The following is a 12,524-nucleotide window of genomic DNA, read 5'->3' as shown; positions in this document are numbered from 1 at the left end:
TTAGTTTGGATTTATTAAATTTTAAGATGTACTATTTAATACTTGATTAAAAAAGAATTGATGCAATTTCATTAAGTTAACCTGAATTTATAGCTACCTATATTTATAAATAAATCTTTCCTAAAAATTATTAATAAAACTAATTCTATATAATTTTAATAAGTTAAAGTAATATAATGGATCATTTATTCAGAAATACTAGGGAATGAAGTAATATACATAAATAAATCTTGACCCTTTTAAAAATAAAACAATAGGACATATATTTAAAATCAAAAGCTAATCTTTTCTTCAATTAAGAAATTTAAAAATGCTACCTTCGTAAATACAGGGGTAAGGCAAAGCCCCCTCAAACTTCCCCAACAGTTGACATTATTTTATAAATGTTCACAACAGAAAAAAAGAAATTAAAAGCATAAAATACTGATAGTGAGAAGAAAAAAAAAATTGTTACCTACAAATGCCATGCTATCATTTACTTTAAAAGTCCCAAGAAATAAGTAAAGAAATTAAGTCAATTAATAGTTTCAGTAAAGTAATAGGATATAAAATTAACACATAAAATCACTAGCATTTCTATATAACAATACCCCAAAACAGGTTGAAATAAGCTACATTCAAAATTACTACAAAATACACAGAATATTAAGGGGTCAGTCTATCAACACTATGGGTCAGGTATAGTATTGATAATATCCTGGAGGTAACAAGGAGCCTTTAGAGTTTAATAAGCAGCAAAAGGATGACATGGTTTTATTGTTTTTTTAAAATCTTGGCAGAGTGGAGAGAGACTGTCAGGAGATAAACCAGACAAAAGACTACTGCCAATAGTCCAGGTGAAAGGTGATAAAGATTTTGAAACTAGCATTGTGGTTGTGAATGGAAAGGAGCCATATGAGAGAAGTTATAAAAGTATAAGTGACAAGATTTGGCAAAAGACTGGTTATATAAGGTGAGTGAGGAGTCAAGGATGAGATTAAGATTTATGGCCTGAGTGACAAGGAAGATGGTGATGTCTGTACAGGAACAGAATAGATGGCAAGAAAGAAAGGCTCAAGGGAGAAGAGATAATTGATCCTTTTTTGTTTTGTAGGTTTGGGAATCATTTGAACAAAGATATAGTGGCAAGGAATTGGAACTTGAGTGGATGCCTATCAGTTTGGGAATGGCTAAGTTATGTTATATGAAGGTAATGGAATAGTATTGTTCTATAAGAAATGATGAGCGGCTGATTCCTGGAAAGCCCAGAAAGACTTGCATGAACTGATATATTAAGTGAGCAGAACCAGGAGAACATTGTATTCAAGGTTACATGATGATCAACCAAGTCTATACTTGGCTCTTTTCAACAATGTGGTGATTCAAAGCAATTCCAATAGATTTGGGATGGAAAATTCCATCTGCATCCAGAGGAACTATGGAGATTGAATGAGGATCAAAGCATAGTAGTGAACTAATTCAATTCTGCTATGCTCATACAGTACAACATTTCCTCTAATGAGAGCACGCAATGCTGCGCAGTCCTGTTACAGTATCTTCCCATATCATAAAATTTTGAAGATCACCTGGCAGGATAAGATATCAGACACTGAGGTCCTTTCTCGAATTAAACTGATAAGCATTCAAACTCTACGGTTGAGAGCACAACTCCATTTAACTACCTTCATTGTTCAAATGCCAAATAGACTTTTATGGAGAACTCATACAGAGCAAATGCTTACAAGGAGGTCAGAAAATGTAATATGAGGACACTCTCAAGGTCTCTCTCATGGAATTGTCTTAGACCATTATATTTCTAAAAATTGCTAAGTTTTTCACAGTTGATTTTTATACAATGCTGCTGTTGTTTGTCCAATGTTTTCTTTGTTCTGGTTCCTTTATTTTGCATCAAGTTCGTCAGGTTTTTTTGTTGAAACCATCTTGTTTATTTCTTGTAGTACAGCAGTATGCCATCAAAATTATATAGCGCAATTTCCACATCCATTTCTCCATTAATGGACATTCCTTCAATTTCCAATTCTTTGCCACCACAAAAAAGCTGCTAAGCATATTTTTATACAATAGGTCTTTTCTTTCTTCTTTTGAATGGATCAAAGTGTATCCAATTTTATCTCTTTAGTTATAATTCCTAATGGCTCTCCAGAATGATTGGATCACTTCACAAATCCATCAACAATGCCCTGTCCCAATTTTTCTACATTCTCTCCAAATTTGTCATTTTCCTTTCTTGTCATATTAGCTAAAGTGATAAGTGTGTAAGATGTCAGTTGTTTTAATTTGTATTTCTCTAAGTGATTTTGAACAAATCTTCATGACTATAGATAACTGATTTCTCTGTGTATAACTCCATACATATAATTTTTGACTATTTATCAAACAGGGAATGACTTTATTCTTACAAATTTGACTCTATATTTCTCTATATACTTAGGAAATGAGGCCTTCATTATTGATGTAAAAATAGCTTTCCAGTTTTCTACTTTCCTTCTAATCTTGTTTGCACTGGTTTTGTGAAAATATTTTTTAGTTTAACATAGTCAAAATTATCCATTTTATATTTCATTATCCTCTCTATCTCTTGCTTGGATAAAAATCATTCCCTTATCCATAAATCTAATGAGTAAGCTATTCCAGGTTTGACTAATTTGCTGATGGTATCACCTTTATGTCTAAACCATATATCCATTTTGACCTTATATTAGTATATGGTATAAGATGGTAGTCTCTGCCTTGTTTCTGCCATACTGTTTTCTAGTTTTCATACAGTTCTAACCCTCCAAACTTAGGTCTTTAGGTTTATTAAACACTAGTTTACTATGGCCATTTACTATTGTGCATTTTGCACCTAATCTATTCCATTGATCAATGGAATATCACTCTATTTCTCAGCCAGTAAGTACCAGATTGTTTTGATAATCATTGTTTTGCAAAATAGTTTTAGATCTGATATAGCTAGGCCAACTTCCATCAATTTCCTTGATACTCTTGATCTTTTGAATTTTATTTTCTATAGCTTAATAAAATAATTTTTTTGGTTGTCTGATCGGTATGGCACTGAATAAATTAATTTAGATATTACTGTTATTTTTACTATGTTGCCTTGGCCTATTCATGACCAATTGAAAAATTTCCAATTATTCAGATCTGACTTTGTTTGAAAAGTGTTTTATAGTGTTTTTCTTGATAGTTGGGCTCCCAAGTATTTTATTTGGTCAAGATATTTTATGTTTGTTTGTTTTTTGGGGGGCAAGGCAATTGGGGTTTAGTGACTTGTCCAGGGTCACACAACTAGTAAATGTCTGAGGCTAGATTTGAATTCAGGTTTTCCTGACTTCAGGACTGGTGCTCTACCCACTGTGCAATCTAGCTGTCCCTTAATATGTTATTTTAAAAGGGATTTTATATCTCTTGCTGTTGAATTTTGTGGGTAATATACAGAAATGCTGGTGATTTATGTTAGTTTATTTTGTAACCTGCCAGTTTTGCTAAAATTATTAATTATTTTAATTAGTTTTTAATGATTCTCTAAGTATATCATCATATCATCTGTAAAAAGTGATAGTTTTGTTTCTAATTCTTTCAATTTTTTTCTTCTCTTTTTTTTTATAGCTAACATTTCAAGTGCAATACTGAATAATAATGTGATAATTGGTATTCTTTCTTCATCCCAGATCTTACTGGAAAGGCTTCTTGTTTATTCCCCATTACTGATAAGACTTGTTTATGGTTTTATTAGATAAATACTACTTATTTAAAAACAGGAAAGCTCAATTTATTACTATGATCTCTAGTGTTTTTAACAAGTAATAGATATTGTATATCAAAGACTTTTTCTCCATTTATTGAGATAATCATGATTTGCTAGGTTTTGTTACTGACATGGTCAATTATGTTGATAATTTTCCTAATATTGAACTAGCCCTCCATTTCTGCTGTAAATCCTACCTTTTCATCCTATAGTTTACTATCTTTGTTATTTATTGCTGTAATCTCTTTGCTAATATTTTATTTAAAATTATTGCATCAAGATTCATTAAAGAAATTGGTTTATAGTTTTCTTTCTATTTTAGTTCTTTCTGACTTAGGTATAAATACCATATTTGTAGCATAAAAGGAATCTATTAAGACTTCACTTATTTTTCCAATACTTTATATAGTATTAGAATTCATTTCTGAATCCATCAGGGCCTGTGCATTTTTTTTTCTTTTGTTCTTCAATTCAACTTTTCGGAGATGGAGTTAAGTATTTTATTTCCTCTTCTGTTCATCTTAGCAATTTGTTTTTGTAAATATTCGCCCATTTCACTTAGATTGTCAGATTTATTAGCATGTAATTGGGTAAAATAGCTCTTAATAGTTGTTTTAATTTCCTCTTCATTGTTGATGAATTTGTACTGATAATTCATTTTTTGATACTGATATGATTTTTTAGAAAATAAAATTTAAAAAATGACTATTTCATTCTTTTTTTTTTCATAAAATCAGTTAGCTTCATTTGTTAATCCAATGATTTTCTGACTTATATTAATTTCTCCTTTGTTCTGAGGATTTCCAATTTAGTGTTTTTTGTTGTTGTCTTTTTTTTTTTTTTTTTAAACAGCAGATTTTAAATTTACTCTTTTTCTGGTTGGTTGCTTTTTTTAAAATTGCAGGCCCAATTCATTAACATGCTTCTTTGAGATAATCATTCAGAAAAGTAAATTTTCCCTTAAGTACTTCTTTAGCTGCATCCCATATATTTTAGTATGTTGTTTTATTGCTATTGTTTTTTTAAATAAAATTATTTTCTATGATTTGTTCTTAGTCCCATTCATTTTGGGGATTTCCTTTTTTATTTTCCCATTAATTTTTAATCTTTCCATAGCCCTTTACTGAATGTATTTTTTATTGCATATAATCTGGAAAAGATGCATTTCATATTTCTGCCTTTCTGTTTTTGAGAGTGGGGTTTTTAATGCCCTAATACAAGGTCAATTTTTCCATAAGTGCCATGTTCTTATTTATTTTGTGGTTAGATTTATCTAGTTCTGAAAGGGTAACACTGAAGTCCCCATTAGTATAAGTTTATAGTCTATTTATTCCTGTAAATAAAAGCTTGAATATTATTCCTATTTGATTTAATATTTAGTATTGATATATTAACTTTTATCAAGATGCAGTTTTGTTTTTATCCCTTTTAATTAGATCTATTTTTACTTTTTCTTTGAGATTCTATCTTTGCATTTTTACTTTGGCTGAAGTATAACAGATTTTGCTCTAGTCCTTGTGTGTGTGTGTGTGTGTGTGTGTGTGTGTGTGTGTGTGTGTGCGTGCGTGTGTGTGTGCCTGCTTGCTTGCCTGCTTCAAATGTCTTTTGCAAACGACATATTGTAGGATTCTAGTTTTTAATCTATTCTGCTATCCACTTCTATTTTATGTGAAGTTCATCCCATTCAACTCAAGTTATTACTGTGTTCAGAAATTATAAATAATAAGTAACCCAGTAAATAAAAATTAAAAACCCCTTAATTTTATTTTCCTGTTTGTCACTTCTTCCCTATCACTTTCTTTCATTCTTTTTCCTTTCACCCTTTCTGTCCTCACCACTGTTTTGCTTCTGATCACTGCCTCCCCAAATTCATCCCTCCTTCTATCATTTCCCCCTCCCAACTTCTATTCATTTATCCCCACTGCAATTACCCACAAGGTATGATAATTTTTTACATATAATGGAATATATTTGCTACTCATCTTGGAGCTAATTGCAATGAGAGTTAATGCTCAAGCACTCTCCCTTCACCCCTATCTTTCCCTTCACCGTACTAGGGTTTGTTTTTTTGTTTGTTTGTTTTTTTGCCTTAGACAATTTATCTTATTCTATTTCCTTTTCTCTTTTCTTCCAGTGCAACCCTACTCCTCATCTCTTAATTTTGTTTTTTTTTTGGATTTCATTCCATCAAGGTCAATTTATACTCATGTTCTTTGTCTAGGTACAATTCCTCACTGCCCTGATAATGATTCTAAAAAGCTAGAAGCTCTTTATAGGAATAAATATAGGAATGTAAATAAACATACTGAATCCTTTATGATCTGTTGTTTATCTTTTTACACTCTTCTTGAGTATTCTATTTGAAAGTCAAGTTTTCTATTCAGCTGTTTTTTGTTTTTGTTTTTTAATCAGCAATGCTTAAAAGTCCTCTATTTCATTGAATATCCATTTCTCCCCAGGTGATGAAGAAGTATACTTAGTTTTGATGGGTAGGTGATTTTTGGTTGCAATCCTAGCTCCTTTGCCTTCTGGAATATTACCAAATTCTCCAATCCTTTAAAGTAGAAACAGTTAAATTATTTCTTTCTGATTGCTTTCCATATTTTCTTCTTGATCTGGGAGTGCTGGAATTTAGCTATAATATTCCTGGGAGTTTTCAAGTGGGGATTTCTTTTAGGTAACTGATGGATTTTTTTTAGTTTTTGTTTTAACTTCTGGTTCAAGGACATCAAGAAGTTTTCCTTGATAATTTCTTAAAAGATGTTCAGGTTTTTTGTTGTTGTTGTTGTTGTTGTTTTTTAATTAAGAGTTTTCAGGAAGCCCAATAATTTTTAAATTATTTCTCCTTGATCTTTTTTCCAGGTCAGTTGTTCTGATGAGATAGTTCACATTTTCTTCTATTTTTTTCATTCTTTTGATTTTGTTTTATTGTTTCTTGATGTCTTATGGAGACATTAACTTCCACTTGCCCAACTCTAATTGTTAAGTTATTATTTTCTTCAGTGAGCTTTGAACCTCCTATTCCATTTGGCCAACTTTTTAAGGAGTTATTTTCTTCAGTGGATTTTTGTATCACCTTTTACATATCATTTCTTTCCCCAATTTTTCTATTATCTCTCTTATTTGATTTTTAAAACCCTTTTTGAGCACAATCAGTTCTTTTTGAGCCTGAAATCAATTCACACTTGAATTTGAGGCTTCACATATAGCTGCTTTGACACTGTTGTCCTCTGATTTTGTTTTGCCTTGACACTACCTGTTGGTATTTCCCTTTTAACTGAGAGACAGACTTTTCTTCTGTTGATCTTCTAAGTTGCCTTGGGCTGAAAAATTGTTTTATCTCATCCTTTTCTTAGTTGTGTGGCTCCAGAATTTGCTTCAAGGTATTATTTTATAATTGTTTGGAGATGAATTTGAGACAGTTCAGGGAAGTTCCTACCTTATTCCACCATCTTGGCTTCACACTTCAATAACACACTGTTAATGAAGCTATCAATTCATCTAACCATTTTGGAAAATTATTTGGTATTTGATCCTAAGATTTCCTTTTGGATATATATATTTTAACAAAATAATAATCATAAAAAAGAATATTCTTAGTGGTACTTTTTTTGTAGTACCACTCTATTCCTCTCCCTCAACCAAAAATGAAAACAAACTGACTGCCAATGAACTGAACAAAGAATGAATTTTGCTAGTGAAACACCTGCAATATTATTATACCTTGAGAAACAGTGAATGTTGAATTCTGAGAAGCAATGGAAGATTAAAGAACAACCAGAACCAAAGAGAGAATATACACAATGATTAAAATAATGTAAACAAAAAGACCAATAAGATGAAGCTGAATAATTACCATGACTACAAGATGAGGAAGCAGCTTCTTCCTTTCCACAGAGAGGTCAGACAGTTATAGATTTAGAGAAAAGACTGGAGTTAATTTATATGGAACATCTCATTCTTCAGCAACATAGAATAATTAAGGTACTACTCTTTATTGCATTAGTTTAAATACAGTAGGGAAGATTACTGTTTACAAGAAAAACAATGCCAAACCCTTTTGTAAGAAGAGCACATCTTTCTCTTTTATATTTCTCCAAATCAAATTTGCATAAAGTAAGATAAAACTATGATCTTAAGATTTCACTTTTTGGGAATGTCAGTAGGTATTCTCTGACTCAAAAATAAAAACTATTGCAAATAATAAGTTTTACCTGTTCAAACAATGAGCTTTCTTTTCCCACAATACAAATGTTCTCATTAACTTCATTTGAAATTTTCATGCGCTTAATATTCTCTTTGTTTCCTGAAAGTACTCTTTTCTTTGAGGTGCTGCTGCCTTTGAGAGAGGGAAAAAGATCCAGGAAGCAAAAATTAATGTTTCTTTTAAAATGAAGGGATCAATTGAAATTTTCTATATATTAGACACTCAGTAACAAACCAATTAAAAAACTACAATATAGAAATGTTTAAATTTTTTTTTTAATTCAAAAGATTTAGGGAAAAATGCTGATTCATAAATTAATCTTGAAATTTTAGGTATTATTGACATTAAACTTCCCTTATGATTTTAACTGTTGCTAACAGGTCAACAACAAAAAGAAAATTAAGTCAGTCACTCAAATTAGGGGCATTTAAGTCCTTTGAACTAAAAAAAAAAATTAATTCAAAGCTATTTTTAATTTTCCTTATTAAGAAATTATTGTAAACTCTTGACACAGATAAATAAAATATACTGTACAAAAAGTGAAATCTCTTGTGAACTGTTTCCTTGCCATATTATTTAGGAATTCAAGGAAGTGTATCCAAAGAAATTAATTGAATAAACATTTGGCCTGACTGTTTCAACACATAGTACAATATTTTCCTAAGTGTACATCCATATTTATCTTACTATTGAAATAGAAGTGAATTTTCTGGGAAAAGATTAAATAAACACTATATTCTCTGCTGCCTAGACTTACAAATAAAAAATCACATAGAAGTAATATTTAAAGGTTATAAATGTGGATAAAAATAATGAATAAGCTATCTTAAGGCAAACTTTCATAATTGATATCATTTGATAGTGTGGCTATTTATTGTATTTCTTCAACTGGCTAGGGCAGAGATAATGGTTAATGTTTAATAAAAGAAATAATAAATGAATGGTAAATTGGGCAATATTACAAATATACCTCTTACTTCTTGGGTCTTAAGGAAAAGTAATTTCTTGCTAAAATGAAATTCTTTGAGCCTCAATGAATGGTGAGGTTGGGATAAAGGATGAATAAAGAAACAGGCATGCCAAAACCAAATTGAATCAATAAGATTGTTTTAGGATGAAGATAAATAAAAAACATAATGGAGAACAACAGACACTGTTTTTTTGATATTGGAAACAAAAATCCCTAGAGCTATTATTTTTTGCCCTTCATATCGAATATCTGGTTTAATGCATTGTCTTGCTATTTCTACTATCCTGTATCTTGTTGTCTTGTCTGATTTATTATGTCTTTCTATTACTAAACTCTCACTCTAGCACTATTTCCACATTTAACTGTTGCTCAATACCTCAAAATATAATTATCCTTGAATACAAATATTTAATTTTATATAGAATTTTTTGCAGGGTCTGAACCTATGCTTTTATTAGTGGGAGGAACTCCATGTGTATAAACTTTTTTCAACCCCCCTCATTCCAGAAACTGAGACCCAGAAGTTAAATGACATATGGTAATTGGTAAACTCTTGCTTGAACCCAGGAATTCTGACCTCAATCTGTGTGCTTTCCAATGTACTATCTTTTCTCAACTTCACTGTGTCAAAAGCAGATCTAGAACATAGGTGTTTTTGATTCTATAGTTTTATATTCACTATACTGCACTGACTCTTGAATATATAGAATAAAATATTTTTTATTTTACTGATTTATGTTTTTTATATTTGTTTAACAATGTCAGGGTTAATTACAAGTCTAAATGCAAGGAACTTCTCTATGTATTGAGGATAGAAACACTTACCATCGGGGTCAAATGATGAATGCCAAGTTGAGACTGTATTCCCACAGTCTATAGTGTTTGAAAGATCAGTTTGATTGTATTCTTGTGTCTTCAAAATATCACTAGTATCTTTCCTGGCCTGAATCATTTTTTTCAAATCAGAAGTCTTGTTACACATAAGATGAGAGTTTAAATTTACAACTGAAATGGCTTCACTTTGCTGTGAGAAATGTGATTCTGATAGTGAGGTCACTTCTAGCCTGGGACCTACTTGGTTATTTTCTTTACCATTCCCAATATCATTAAAAGCTTTTTCTACAGAATTACCTAATATATAATCTGATTTGTCAATTAAACCATTCAATGGACCAGATGGACTGCTGATTGGTTTTAGATTTAAATTAACTTTAACTTGTTCAAATGAAAACCTTTTTTCATTTGTTTTTTGTTCAGAACCATACGAAGTTTGCTGTGAGTCTCTTAAGTCTTGCATATAAAGCTTCTTGCAAGAATTTTCTGTTTCACTTGGCCCGCTGTTTAGATCAATAACTTGTTCATTGGCAAAGTTCATCTTTGAGTTGCTCTTCACTGTTTTTAATGATATTGCTAAATTTTGAGGACACATTTCCTTTTCCTGAGCGAGTATGCCTTTTCTCCTTAAGTCCATTAAGAAACTTTTCACATCACAACTTTCATTTTTCATATGCATGACATCAGTGCTTAACTGCTGATTTCCACCATGTACATTATTCTTATCTACTGCTTTCAATGGCTCAATATTTCCTGATTTATGCAAAGTATGTATTTGTTTCCGACAACTTGTAGGCATGGTCTTTTTAGCTTTTAGTATCTTCTGTCCAGGTGGATCTGGACTTGCCATTTTTCATCTCCTAAAATTAAAAACATTTTTATTTTAAATATTTGATTCCTAAAGACTTCTGGCTCCTCCAAGTACCCACTCAATTCATTTAGTGCCAAAATGGGGACAGGCAAGCCAAGGATTTACAGAAGAAACACAGTAATAAAAAAGTCCACTAAATTTTCAGTATATTTACAGACCTTTAAAATAACCACTTAATTGATAATTTGGATTATTTCTTAAAGATTGAAAATTAACTTAAAGACCAAAGGACATTATTCCCTCTAATTTTCAAACTTGTTTCACTAATGGGCCATTTTGACAGGGTAAAAAACTTTGTATTAACTATTGACTTTAGTTCATCTATTTTGCAAAACAAGACCCAACAGTCTTACATAGCACTTTTTCCATGAATAAATAACTTCTAATGCAACTAATCCATAATTTTAGAAAATTTATTTTACCTGACTTATTCACACATATTTTTATGACTTAACATTTTGGAAATGCTTATTAGTAACCAAAGGAATAAAATCTAGAAATATTTCTATCTAGTCTCACTACTCAAAAAACTTTCCCTTCTGTTAAATAATAACTACATATTTCTTCACATCAATATGTTTAAGGAATTGTGATTCTGTTGGTATGAGAATTATTCTTGTGAGAACTCCCTTCACCAATACAAATTACAACTTGTTTGTAATAATAATCTAGCATCCTTACATGAAATAAATGTTTTTCTTATTTCTAATCCCAACACCTAGTACAATGTCTAATATACTTTAAGTACTAAATGCATTCATTCATCCATTGCAAGCTCGATATGGATAAACAGTATGGCATGAAAGCTAGAAAAGTTAATAGGTAACATGGTAAAACACACACATCATCTAAAGATTACATTAACCAAAGCATAGCATTCACAGTGAAGGAGCAAATAGTCCTGATTCTATTTGTTGAGGTCAGATCACATCCGAAATTTTGTGTAGAATGTTTATACACCAAAATTCAGGAAAGCTTTCAATAATGAAAGGCCCTGATATTAATATGAGTCAGTTGAAGTATATGGATACTTTGACACCTAAAGATGCTGCAAGGTTAGAAAAGAGAAAGCTTGGGAGAGACAAATAGATCTCTCCAAATATTTACAAGGTTGCTAAATGGAAGAAGAATTAGAATTGTTCTGCTTTGCTCAAGAGTACAGTACAATCCACAACTGGCAGATAGGTTATTCTGGGAACTAGTGAGTTCTATTCTTTCCCAAAGAATAGATGGTTATTTCCAAGTGAGATAGTGAGATTTTGCTTCTATAGTCTTAACATTTACTCCCTTTTTAATCCCTTGAAATTAGGCTCCTGACAGAATATGACTGAAATTGCTTTTTAATCAAATTACCAATAATCAAAAGATCTTAATCTAATGGACTTTTTTCAATTCTTCATAACAGAGAACATTAGATAGCCTCTCATAAATGACATCTTCTTAGATTTCTTTGTTGGATTATTCATCTCCTATTCTTTTAGGTTAGACCCTAAGCACTCTTTCCTGGATCTTTTTCTTCTCTACATTTGGTACACCGGACCCAGATCAAAAACACTGTCAGGTATCCAATAGACCTAGTTTACTTTTCCTCTGCACCCAGCCTCACCCTATCTCTACCAATTTCTGAAGTAAAGGAACTGACTCAAAATTTACCCTTAGCTATAAGCAGCTCTCTCTGCAACATCCCCTAGAGACCGAAACTCTGATATTCCTCACAATCTTTATGGGTTTTCCCATCTCTCCCTATTACTATTTTAATTAATCAATGGCTAATTAAGGGCCAAAATGTGTGTCCTGCTTCCCTAATCGTCTCATTCCTATCCCTCCTAAACTCAATGTCATTGTTTTTTTTCAAATTTCCCCATTTATATTAATTACAAATGACTGAATATAT

General features: G+C 31.2%; 1 protein-coding gene across 8 annotated transcripts in view; it reads right to left on the bottom strand.

The window, feature by feature from the left end:
* ATF7IP2 (activating transcription factor 7 interacting protein 2) overlaps positions 1-12,524 on the bottom strand; it is an 86,010-nt gene that overhangs the window by 39,178 nt on the left and 34,308 nt on the right. For 7 of the 8 annotated variants that reach the window (XM_074280527.1, XM_074280525.1, XM_074280523.1 and 4 more), the window contains exons 2-3: positions 9,751-10,619; positions 7,963-8,087 (exon numbers count right to left, since the gene is read on the bottom strand). In XM_074280527.1, the coding sequence (XP_074136628.1) occupies positions 7,963-8,087; positions 9,751-10,609 (984 nt within the window). In that variant the 5' untranslated portion in view covers positions 10,610-10,619. The remainder of the gene's footprint in view (positions 1-7,962; positions 8,088-9,750; positions 10,620-12,524) is intronic. The other variant, XM_074280530.1, reaches the window with a different exon arrangement.

This window comes from Sminthopsis crassicaudata, chromosome 1 (genome assembly GCF_048593235.1).
Source record: "Sminthopsis crassicaudata isolate SCR6 chromosome 1, ASM4859323v1, whole genome shotgun sequence".
NCBI lineage: Eukaryota > Metazoa > Chordata > Mammalia > Dasyuromorphia > Dasyuridae > Sminthopsis > Sminthopsis crassicaudata.
The sequence above is the reverse complement of the archived record's forward strand: the minus strand, read 5'-3'. Positions and strand labels throughout refer to the sequence as shown.